At 34.6% G+C, this 12,967-nt stretch overlaps 2 protein-coding genes across 4 annotated transcripts in view; one reads left to right on the top strand and one right to left on the bottom strand.

The window, feature by feature from the left end:
* 5-ht2b (5-hydroxytryptamine receptor 2B) overlaps positions 1 to 1,860 on the top strand; it is a 43,477-nt gene extending 41,617 nt beyond the window's left edge. For all 3 annotated transcript variants that reach the window (XM_070292587.1, XM_070292585.1, XM_070292586.1), the window contains exon 7: positions 961 to 1,860. In XM_070292587.1, coding sequence (XP_070148688.1) covers positions 961 to 1,466 — 506 coding nt within the window. In that variant the 3' untranslated portion in view covers positions 1,467 to 1,860. The remainder of the gene's footprint in view (positions 1 to 960) is intronic.
* Rpn2 (Regulatory particle non-ATPase 2) overlaps positions 1 to 12,967 on the bottom strand; it is a 38,566-nt gene that overhangs the window by 14,032 nt on the left and 11,567 nt on the right. The gene's annotated exons all lie outside the window — the stretch shown is intronic.

Raw genomic sequence — 12,967 nt, 5'->3', positions numbered from 1 at the left:
CGGAGAGAATGGAGAGATCCGTTCGAGGAGAACGTGATTCATAATCATTCGAAAAGCTTCCGATCGTTGGCCTTTCGACGATCGCCCAGGATTTTCGCACAATTGATCGCAGAAGATTTAAGACTCTAAAAATTCGCGAATTCGCGAAGTTTAAAGGTTTTTAACGGAAATTAGAGAAGATCTCTTTGAGATTTTTCGTTTGAAAATTATTGAATTCTTTAAACTTTCGTATCTAATATTAAAAAATTAGGATTGCTAAATTTTTTGTTCAATCGTTAAATTAACAAGTTATTAACAAAATTCAATGCTTATTTCATCTCGTATAATTAAAATTTCTGATTAAATTAAAATTGTATTAGAATTTCTTTAAATAATATTGTTGATATTTATCTCTACATTATTAAATGTTTTTAATTAGTTATTATATTATGTTGCTATTAAATCTTACGATTAAATTAAACTTTCTTATTAAATTTGAGTCTGTCTCATCAAATTTGTTTTTTTATTAAATATTTGAAGAATTTATAAAAGTCTCTCTTTTAAACTAAAACTTGAATTTAATTAAAAGTTTGAGAAAACTGCCCAAACATACTTAGATATCAAAATTTTTAAATTGTTAAAATCTCAAATTAAATTTTTTAGAAACTTAACAAATCTTGAATTATTCAGTTTAAATCCAAGAATTGGCAAACATATGCTCCTTCTCGTATTAAATTTTTAAATCGTAAAACATCCTTGGATCCCAGAATCCTTTGTCTGTGAATTTTTAATTTGCGGTACCAAAAATTTTCAAATACCTAGTACCTTTAATCTCTTAAATTTTCACGACTTTCGCCTAAATCTTTATATTTCAATTACTCGCACGTCCGAAATCTTTCCAACAATTTCCAGTTCCCAGCGATTCCTTCTCTCCCCACAGATTTTTCATCTTCTTAAATCGAGTCTTTCGAATCCTTGCAGGCAATACCAAGACTCTATTGTCTACTACCATGAGAGCGACGCCGCTGCGACGCGCCGCGACAATGCGAGCGCACAATGGCGCGACGGGGACGACGAGCCTCACCCTGAAGCAGAACAATCCGTCGTCAACGAATCTGCTCAGGTACACGGGCGGCCAGGTGCGTAGCCATCACTCGCGCAACAGCAGTGTCGTGTCGCGCAACAGCTCTCGCCACGGCAGGATCATCCGACTGGAGCAGAAAGCGACCAAGGTGCTGGGGGTGGTGTTCTTTACGTTCGTGATTCTGTGGGCGCCGTTCTTCGTGCTGAACCTGGTGCCGGCTGTATGTCCCGACTGCGAGCGCCGGATCGATCGCAAGATCTTCGACCTGGTTACCTGGCTCGGCTACGCCAGCTCTATGGTCAATCCGATCTTCTACACCATCTTCAACAAGGTCTTCCGTCAGGCCTTCAAAAAGGTGCTGCTGTGCAGATATCGCAATCAAGCATGGCGACCGGCCAGGTAGGCCCTGGGCCCCGGGAGACCGGGGATCACCGTCAGCAGGATATAAAGGAATCGGAAATCGATGAGATCGATTCGCGAATCGCGTCCGTCATCCGACGATGGACAGCCGGTGGAAATGAAACTGAACTCGAACGGTGCTATTCTACTCGCGCGATTAGCTCGTTCTGGAACGAGCGTCCGAATAGCTCGAACCATCGGACACACCGTCGACGATATTGTTGAGAAATTGAAAGGTCTCTATCGCGAATCTTCCTATTAGCGGATCCTGTTAATCTTTCGTATTCAATAATATTTTTTCCACGAGCTAAGAATATTTTTTTAAATTTTCCTAGCGGCTCCTATCTTCATATCTGATATCGATTACATATCAATATGCAATAATGTGTAATATAATGATGCCCTATTTTTAATAATTATATATTTAAAAATAATTCGTATGTCAAAGCATATCTTATATTGCGATAAAATATCCAGTTTCTTTGATTAAGTTTATATTTTTAGTACAAATTAGAATATTAAAAAATATTGCACGCGAATAATTTCATATTTAACAGCTTCTATTTTAATAATATGAAATTTTTAATATTAAATTGCGTCTTCTTCGCCTGTGTTCGATAACGATTTTTAATATTTAATTTCGATAAACCTCGGTTCTCTTTTTGCTTCAACTCTTTTCAATAATCCATTTTATTAGACATTTTTTTTATAAACGTAATATAATATTTTTCGAAACATTTTATGTGCATTTAGAGCAATCTGAATATCTGATAGCCTAATCGCGCGAGAACTCGAAACGCGAGCGAACAATCTGACTAGTAGCCTAATAAGGAAACTGTAACCTAGTACCTCCAAGCGCGCTTCGTGTAACCGCAAAATCACTCGATAAACTATCGCCGACTAATTAAATTCTCGATTGAATTTCCCTAATTAAATCTCGCACAGAATATCGAGAAGTTTATAAAAAACGGAACGGCGTGCGTGTAATTATAATTACTATTAAAAGCGTAGAATGTATATGTGTGTGTGTGCATGTGTGTGTGTGTGTGTGTGTGTGTATAAACGCATAAATATATATATATAAGCTGTTATCACAAATGAAAGAAATGGTGCTCACGTGCAAATAATGTGTCAAGAGATCAAGAAATATTTCCGATGAAATTGTCGGGAAATAAGAAAAAAAAAAAAAAAAAAAAAAAAAAGTTCGCGAATTTGACGAAAAGTGATGGAAAAGCACTCGTTAATGAACGTTATAATATTTATCGGTGTATACGAAGATGAAAAATATCCCAAGAAGGAGAAAGATCCCTAATCCCCTTTGTTGTTCCTGGCATGTAAACTCGCCGCGCAATAATTAAAGAGACAAGCTTCTTCTCACTCTCCTTCAATTATTTCAACGTGACTAAAGTGTCTTTTTAACACATCTCCTATTTTATCGAGCGACGAAAGGTTAAAATTACAGAAATTCTATTTCAAGATGAAAAGATATATATTCTAGAATAGAATTTTATATATTATATTATTTTGTTTCTATCGGAATTTTTTATCGCAGTTGCAGATTCTGATTTCAATTATGACATACACGACGCACACGATTGCAATTTTACCGCAAGCCGGATGCGATCCTAAGTATTGCTTCGCGATTGAATGTCGTGAGAGCAATCATACGACGGTATATGCGATATCCGCGTTTTCGCGGGCGATCCTAATAACTTCTGTCATTCGCGAAAATAAAAACCCGATTTCACTGTCGAATTGGCGCAAGCGCGAGACACGGCGGTTCGCCGTTCGTATCGAACCGACACAGATGATGAACCAACCAGTGAATACGGATACGGATGACGGATACACCAACATCACAGTGGCGACGAAGGCCCCTCCTCCCCCCTCTTTATCGGACCCCCCCTGACCGACCGCCCAATCAGAAAATCAATTGTGTTCGTCGCCGCCGTGTTAATCGTCCGATCGATCGACCGTTCACCGTCGTCGCGCTAATTATTTAGTTTTCCATCGTTGTTCGCGGCCTGTCCCGATGTTGACCCCGACGTGGAACCCGTTTAAAGCCGTTCGCCAACGAGACGGCTGAATTTCACCGGGTCAATTGGAAAAGAGTTAACCGACAGGCGACCCAACGCGGGCACGATTTCAATGATCGTTTTTAAATTAAATTGACGATTTAATAATATTATCGAATAATTCCATCCTACGAAGAATTTTAAACATAAATATGAGGGAATTTTTCGAGCGTGTAAAAATATTTAAATATATATATATATATATATTTTTTTTTTAATTTACTTCTCTTCATTTTTTTATTTGGATTAATAATTTTGGATTAAAATATTTTAAATACAAGTGATAATCTCGTAAAGACGAAGAATGACTTTTTGTCAAATGAATTAAATCTCTCTGCAGACTTTGAGAGTTTCTTATATATAGTTATTATTTATATTAAATTATAGATGTTGAATTTATTAATGCGATGTGAAATATCGTTATCTCTGGAAGCGAGCCCAATCGAAATCGATCGAGACTAATTGACTTCGCCAAATCGCGATATCTGAAGTTCGGAAACTCAACGAGAGCGCCTCTATCTGATGTTGTCTGCAGCCGGAACGACATTAATTATACTCACTCATTAACGCGCAGCACAACTTATAGCCCTTCGGTAAGACTCGTGATTGCATCTGCCTGATGCATTCGTTCTAAGGATAAAACTCCAGAAACTTAATTATTATGATCAAAAATTCTAATTGGAGTGACACACAAACTTGAAACAAAATTCGATAAATATAAAGTTATAAGAAAAATTAAAATCCAGTTTGATTCGACATAAGATAATGCAAAATAAAAATCATCGTATATAAATTGGAGAAAATATAAAATTGAAAAATAAATAAATAATCTCTGAATTCAAGATCGAAAAAAAAAAGTATGATATTTAGGATTCACCTTGTATTTGTTAAACGCGAAATATAAAAAGGCACAAAAAAAACCTTCCGATTTTATTCATACGTTATATTTTATTTCGCCATGGTCATTTCTCCAGCGAGCACTTACTTGAAGCAAGATCAACTACGAAATTGGCAATCTGCACAATTAGTCTGCGTCTCTCGACGAAGGGAAAGACTAATCGTCGCAAAAGCCCCTGTGGGCTGAATTCCCCATTAACCCTTAAACGGCACTCGGAGCTCCTGCTTATTTCCGGTAAGAATCGATAATGAAGAAATAGTGGATCGACAGCGAGAAATTAAGTTAATTGTTATAAGATTGCATAATATAGAGTGCTCTCTATGTAGATGGAGAAAGTAATACATCATCAAAAATTCAAGAAAAAATTGTAATTGGTAATATATAAGGAAAAATCGATTGAAATTTCTCGCAGATCGATATCAAGGACCGAAAAAGAAGAGAATTGATATCACGCCTCAATAAACTCACGCGTTCCATTTTCGTAATAGAATAACAGAGAAACGCGTCAAGTGTTTCGCAAACGATGAAGAAGACAAGTCGAGCACGTGGAAGCCGCAATAGCACAAAGAACAGGAGCCCGAACGTGTTCGATTTGACGTTAATTAAATTCTCGATAGACGCCAGTGCTCCGACAAGATTCAAAGCAATGTCTCGAAAAGAATATGTAAAGCCGATGTTTATCTCGAAATTTCGATACACGACAGAGAGAGAGAGAGAGAGAGGAGGAAGAGGGAGATATGCAAATATGACGTTTTGCGTTTTGTGGTTGCACGCATCTCGGTGTATTCCGATGCACCTGGCCTGCGAAACATATTTCACAGACCGCGATGCATCAGACATATGTATACATACGTGACATATACAGAGTTCGATATATGACGCAATCATAATCTCTACATAGGGTAACGGCCCAGTTTGATTAAATCGATTTTTGTTATATTAAATCAACGAACGCGATCGTTAAAAGTGTCTCGTTTCCCTTACAATAAAAATCGATAGCTAAACGGATAAATTGGATTCACCGGCCTTTTTAACACGGTCAAAGGTCTCGGGAAATTTAAATTAAAGCTTTTCTCTCAAAGTAACTCCAAAATTGAATGGATATCGAATTAAATATTAAAAGCCTTGAGACATAAATCACGGAGATTCTTTTCACCTTTAAAATCAAACATTATGCCGTAGAAGGCGTAAACCGATGCTTGCAGCATCGCATTTAACATCGGACAGTGACATAACTGCCTCCTTACTCGTTAATCTATTGTAAGAAAATGAAGTGAACTTAGGGGAAGGAATAAAAGAAGGTGGGAGGATCGGTATACGGAGCGAATAGGAGGGAAAAGAGAGAAGATTTTCAAAAACAGAGTGAGAGAACGGAAAATGTTTTTCCGACCCTCGCGCACGATAAACTCATTTTAATTAACGAGCAAATCCGCGTTAAAATACGACATATTAAAGCGCATTATTTATGATAGACGAGATGCAGCGGCGGCGAAATAAATGTAACAAACCTCGGCGTCCGGAAGTCTCTCGGGGAAAGTTACTAAATCCTACTTTGCAGATTTCTCAGCCGTCATTCTCGAAACGCAGTAAAGACCCAACTTTAGTGGATGTTAAACTCCCGAGGACGAGGACGCGAGTCTCTCATTTAAATATGAATTGAAATAAAAAACTTTCCTCGAGTAAAATTTCAAAATCTCTCGAAATTCTTACCTCGTCGGAGAAATATAAATCCCTCTCTCCGCTTGTATTTAAAAAAAAAAAAACTTGAATGTGTATATTTTGAATTTTGAAGTGATTTACTTTAAAATTAAATTAACTGCTATAATAATTTACTGATAATAACAATAATTATAATAATAGATTAGTAATTTACCTAAGATCGAAAATAATAGAAAGACTTGCGTGAAAATTATTATTATTATTCAATTATCACGTTTAATTGAACCCTTAATTATTTCTGTTAATTTATTTCGCGATATAAATACAATTTTAGTAAAATTTTAAAATATCATTGATAAAACGTTAATGAGAAACGCGCGGCGCTCATTACTGCACTCTCAATGCATCCTCCCGATAATATTTTCTCGATTACATTTGCTGGCCTGATTTTCAAAAAACATCGTCTAATTATGGACGCGCGCAGATTTTCACGTAATATTGCCGCGCCAAAAGCTATTAATTTTTCGCAAAATGCCGCGCAATTTTCTCACGCAATTTTTATCAACCGTCCCGCGGCATTACATAAAATTCGCTCGCGTACATTCCATAAAAAGGTCATTACTGCTACATTTGCATCGACATGAATAAACCTCACGACATAACGGGATAAGAAATACCGATTATTCGAGCAACATTAACATCGATTCTCTTCTCTCCCAACAGACTTAGCTGTACAATCTACTTTATTATTTATTTACTATTTATTATTTATTGATTATCAATTTCGATCAAACATTAATTTCTGTTGAATTATGCGATCTGATTATCTATATAACTCTCGACATAGAAGATTATAAATTATTTCAATAATGATAAAAATTGTCAGAATTCGTGCTTTATAAGAAAGGATTCGAAATGTTTTATATAAATAAACTAATACAAATAATGTATTTTAAAAAGATAAATAAGTCGGAATTGGCTAATATAAAATATATATAAACGCAAGACAATAACGCGAAAGTGATTATCGATACATAATCAGACACGAAACTAATATCCCGTTAATTAGCCGATTATTACTCACAAATTAATCCGCGGCAAAGAAGGAAAGAAGTTCGCGCGAATTAATTCCAATTGGAAAATATTAAAATGGGTCTTCGGTGACTCTAAGCGAGGATTATCTGGGATTGCAACCCCCCCCCCCCGCCCCTTCGCAAATTCACTAATCCCCTCCTAGGATTTAAATGTCACACGAAGATATTAATTCGCGCAACGATTATCCCTATTTCGTTTCTTTCCTTTATGTTTTTAGATAATGTTTCCTCTCCTCCCCCTTGCCATCTCTGAAAGAGTTCTAACGTTAAGTAATCACAAGTAATCAACAAACTTAATTCCTAAGAATAATCATCCCCTTTTTCCTTTTCTGATTAATTAATTTTTCCTTTTTTTTTCTGTATAATTTTTTCTCGGAATTTCTTATACCTCTCTTTCTTATTTCTTTCTTCTATATATGTTTCTGTTTCATCTTTATTATATTGTTCAAATCGAGAGAGCACTTCAAGAGCTCGTTCTAGATTCTATTCACGTATTCCTAGATCTCCTCTTCGCATTCCCAGAAAATCCTAATTTTCCCGAAATTAATTTACATACAGTCGCGATTAGGACGCTGATTAAAATTGAGATTAATGTATCACAGGTTCTCATCGCATTTCCTTCAGGTCCTCGTCGTTGCTTATTACCCTAATTCCCGGGGAATCCTGCCCACTCGACCTCACGTCCTCTCGTAATCCTCACGAGAAAACGACGGTCCTTGCAAGGAAAATGTCATCATTTCATAAAGTTGACCTAAATTTTCACATTATTTATTTATTTACCTCACGATATAAAATATATTTAATATAATAATATAAATTTTATTTTAATTTATTATTATTATTATTATTATCCTACTTTCGATAATTATTGTCCTATAATTTATTAATAAAATTTTTGAACATCTTTTTATACACTATTCTTTTGTAATTTTAAAATTTAATATTAAATTATATTTTTCAATCTGCTTTCTAATTATTAATGGCACACTCTATATAGCGAAATCTTTATTGACGAATAATTCCTAGCCCATTTGTTTGAATGCTGGAATTTAATCGTTCGACGAGAGTTCCGCGGAAAGTCGAAGAAAAATATTTTCCAGGCTTTTCCAGTTTTATTAGACGACCGAGACGTTCGCCAGCTTAGACTCAGTGCAGACATCAATAATTTTCCGTAGTAATAATAGACATCAATCGTCGTAAAATTAAATTTCTTTGCCTGGGATTCGCTATCGAAAAATTTAGACGAGAAGTATGAAATCTAATATTTATTTCTATGTCGATTTAGTGTAAATTCTAGTATATATATATATATATATATATATATATATATATATATATATATCGATCTTCAACATATCTCTTCGATTAAACTTCAAAGCAAATCCCGTCAAATTTGGATTTCAGCCGAAATAAATCAAATTTCATTCATTTATCTAGCATATGATTATCATTTACACAAACAAATCTGCGAACATACCGCAAACAGGTGCAGAATAAAGCTATTCAATCATTTCGCTCTTTGACAACTTTCTCCATTTGTCTCCATTTTCACTTTAACACATTCGTAAGAAAATGTCAAATTACAGTGTCATTCTCAATATATATATATATATATGATATAGCACAAACATGACGTATGTATTTGAGTGGAAAGAGGGAGTTGAAAAGAGGGATGGAAGGCAGAGGGACGACGTGCGTAAGGTTGGAGCCAATGTGCGGGCAACGACAACACAATTTGTCCCGCGATCAATAATAGCGTACGCATTCGGATGGATAAATAGCGATCAATTGCAGGCATCGGCCATTGCCATAACCGCGTTAACGATTACATCGTGAATTCCGAGAATCGCGCGTTAATTGGCCACGATTGCACGTTCAATTACGGACTCGCTTTGTCCAAAATGCGTGTTGCGTGCTCGCTCGTCGATGCTAGATACTATTATCTCCATACTTGAAATAATGCTCGAAACGAAGATGCATTAATAATTAGTAATTATACAATCGCGCCGTTACTCTTTGCTTAACAATCGTAATTAATGTTAGCGATAATGTGACGTATTTTTATTTAAAAAAAAAAAAAAAAAAATATTGCCGAAACGCACTCTCTAATGGAGAATTCCATTATAATTAATAATCGCAAAACATCAATATCGTTAATTTAACGAATGTAATTATTAAATTAAATGTATACACGACACGACCAACATATATTAATATAATTTCAACGCCTGTATATATACTCTATTAATTTAACAATTATGATTAATGTGTTTTGCGTTAAAATAAATGCGTAAAATAAATGCCACAAAATAGAAGAGAAAGAAAGAAAGTTCGCACCTCGCAAATTATTTATCAGTAATTAGTAATTTTAATATCTCCATCTCTCTTTCTCTGTTTCTCGGAGCTGTATATCGTTAATCTAATAATTGTAATTATATGGACGCGCAATCGCGTTATATTGTTTACAATATTGTTGCCGCGATAATAATCAAAATTGATCTGATTTTATTCCTGTTATTGCGCAATCGATATATCGTAATATTTCATGTTCTCTCCTCTCGAAGAAAAATTCCGATCAACACGATAAAGTCGATGATTAATCGGCCATTATTCAGCAACAATGATGATTGTTCAGTAGGAAAGAGGGGAAAGGGGTAAAGGGATTACGATAATCCAGTAATTGCGAAATGCACGGGGCAAATTCGTCTCTCGCGATATTAATCGCAGAACTCGAAGCGATTGTGTCGAATCATTCGAGCAGCATCTTTTGTGAAGGTAAAACACATCATAAATTCAGCGATGATTCATTATAATATCTAAACGCGCTCTTTTAATCCCGTTTTGTTAAATCGTTGCATCGTATAAAAACGCTCGTAAATAAACGTTTCCTGAAAAATTAATCTCTTTCTCTTCTATTACGTGTAATTATAATAATATAAACTCTGACAAATGTGCGAAAATATGAAGATTGCTTTTCTATACTTTTGCGCGAATATTAATTTATTTTAACAAATAAAGAGACTAATTTGATTTATTTTTCTCTTGTTTTTTATATTAAAAAAAAAAACGCTAAATAAATGAAACTTACTGGCGAAAAAATAGATAATCACAGTCACGTTTACGAGATCAAAAAGGTAACTGCATTTTAAAGGTCAACGAAACATGCAGGACGAATTGACGAGGGTGCAGCGAAAAATGGAACAGGGTGTTTCAAAGGGCTGGAGATTGGACGTGGAAAAAAAGAGGCATAAAAACATATGACCCGAAATTTGAATAATAAGAATCGTCAGCCCAAGTATTGTCCCGGACATTAATTAGAAAGGAGGGACCGCGAGAATGAAATGAGAATCTCGCGAAGAAACGAGAAACAGAATCGCAGGGACGGACCTCTCTGAAGAACTTCTTGTCATTCGACGAGATGAGGAATAGCATTTTTAAATTCGCGAAATATAGAAAAATATTAGAAATATAATCTTTATAAACTTTTCTTAGAGCAACTTAAAAGAAGAGACAAGAAGGGTACAAACTTGAAGTAATGTTTAAAAATAAACCAAATCGCATAGTCGCTACTTATATCAGAGTTCCGATCCTGAAGGAAGCACAGAATGGACTCATCAAAGAGTTGCAACATGAAATAAAGTTTTCAGTTCGTTGATTTGGGAAGATGAAAATCATTGATTCTTTCTCATGTACGTTCTTCTTTGTTGCGCGATACAAAATCTTACGGACAAAAATTCGTTTGTTGATTAAGATCTTAAATTAGATTTACATTTATTCAAAATTAATTGTAAAATTGAGTGGCTTCATAAATTAAAAATTTCGAGAATCGATATACACTTTTCTCGATTTCATAATAATTGTTAAACAATAAATAAATGTTGATTGGTGCTATTAAATGATTTCTCCTTCTCCGCATCTATCACTTTTATATTTGCATATTCTCTGATCGTAAAAACAATCGTGCAAAACTCTGTGATTATACGATCAAATAACGATTGTTTCGACGAAGAGAATGCTTCTTCTTTATTGCAAAATCATGATTTATTCAGAGGAGAAGCCCCGAATCGACCTGGTATTCCAATTATAAGGGCCTCCCACTCTCTTATTGATTATTACCAAATCGATTCAGTCTCAACCGAATAGATAAGAGATAAAGCCGACCTAATTCGCTGGCTAATATAATATATCGCAATGTCGATCATCGCACTTGAAATCGAAAGAGCTCCCGCTCTCGGATTGATTTGTCACATTATAATTCGAAACAAACTCTCAAATATCCGTAAAAATGTTCCTCTACCGGTTGAAAAGAAATCTCATTTCCTTCTTGTCTGACAAAAAAAAAAAAAAATCGCTTCTTTCTTTCCGAGAAGATTGTTTCATTCTCCTTTCTTTTGCCTAAGATAAAACAAGATTTCGCGTTTAATATTTCAAAGCTGAACTTTGATCAGACGTTACAATATACCTATCTCATAGTACATTTCTTTTAACATTAAAAAAATTACAAAACACCCCAACGATTCTTTGCGAGAATCCACAACATAAGAAAGAGAGAAATGACTGAAGATTCGTTCGGTGAGACACTTCGCGGTAAAGTAGAAATACAATCTCCTATATCCTATCTCGGTCTAGGAATACTTATCGCGGAACAACAGGAAAAGCAGAAGCGACATACGCGCGAAGAATATCACGTGAATGAGAAAATGTAGAAAATTCCTTTTTCCCTCAACAATCTCTATTGAGTGGCCCAATAAGGAAGTGAGGTATAGCGGGAAAATTGAAAAAGAATTGAGTCGAATTATTCTTCTGATAGTTTCGTATCAACCGGAAAAAGAAATGCGATACAAAAATACTTTAGTACAAGCTTTTTCATTGAAAGTCAATTTTACACGAAGACAACTCTCTCCGCAGAATAACTCGCCTTCTTATTCGGCCACTCGATCGTGTTTCACGACTTGTCGCATCCTAGAAAACTCCTTCGGTCTTCATTGACTATTGCCGACGGAATATCACACCCCCGTGGAACGGTGATATTTTCTTCTCGAATCTCGTTTCGTAAGACTGCAAGTCTTGTAATGCGAGACGATGTAGGGCCTCGAGATATGTGAGGTGAGTGAGGATTATTCTCGATCGATTTAAAAAAAAAAATAGCAAGACTAAAAGGTGACGTTGAATCTTTTCAATCCTCAATAAAAGTGGAAAAAATTAATTTGAAGCTTAAATTAACTTCAAAATTGAGAAAAAATAATTAATACAGAATAAAAGTCATAAAAATCAGGATTTAAATTAAATTTAAAAAAAAACTTGAAAAATGTAATTTCTGAATTAATTCGAGAAACTAATTAGAAATATAATTTCTAGATTAATTAATTAGATTTAACAGCTTTTCAAACAAATTTTAATCTCGATTATAAAATTACGTTAAAATTGCTTAAAATTCGTTACCTAAATTATAAATAATGATATAAAGCAGGAATTTGTAGTATTTCAAAATTATTATCAATTATTACCAGCATTATAACTTTAGAAAAAAAAAAAAAAAAAATTCTTGTATGTGCGCGAGAATATAAATTTAATTGCAAAAATTATATTTAATTCAAATTAAATAAAAATTTACAAGACAAAAGAATTCAAACAACGATTAATATACTTTAATCCAATTTTGTGAAATTTTTTCATGTATTTTATTTCGTCTCCAATTCTCTTTTCCATAAAATTATAATATTTTTATAATGCTGATAATAGAGTAAGGCAGAATATGTGTATATATTACATTTCATTT

The sequence above is a fragment of the Polyergus mexicanus genome, unplaced genomic scaffold (assembly GCF_030449975.1).
Source record: "Polyergus mexicanus isolate NDT 795.1 unplaced genomic scaffold, iyPolMexi1.0 SCAF_3, whole genome shotgun sequence".
Lineage (NCBI taxonomy): Eukaryota > Metazoa > Arthropoda > Insecta > Hymenoptera > Formicidae > Polyergus > Polyergus mexicanus.
This window is presented reverse-complemented; position numbering and strand designations above follow the sequence as displayed.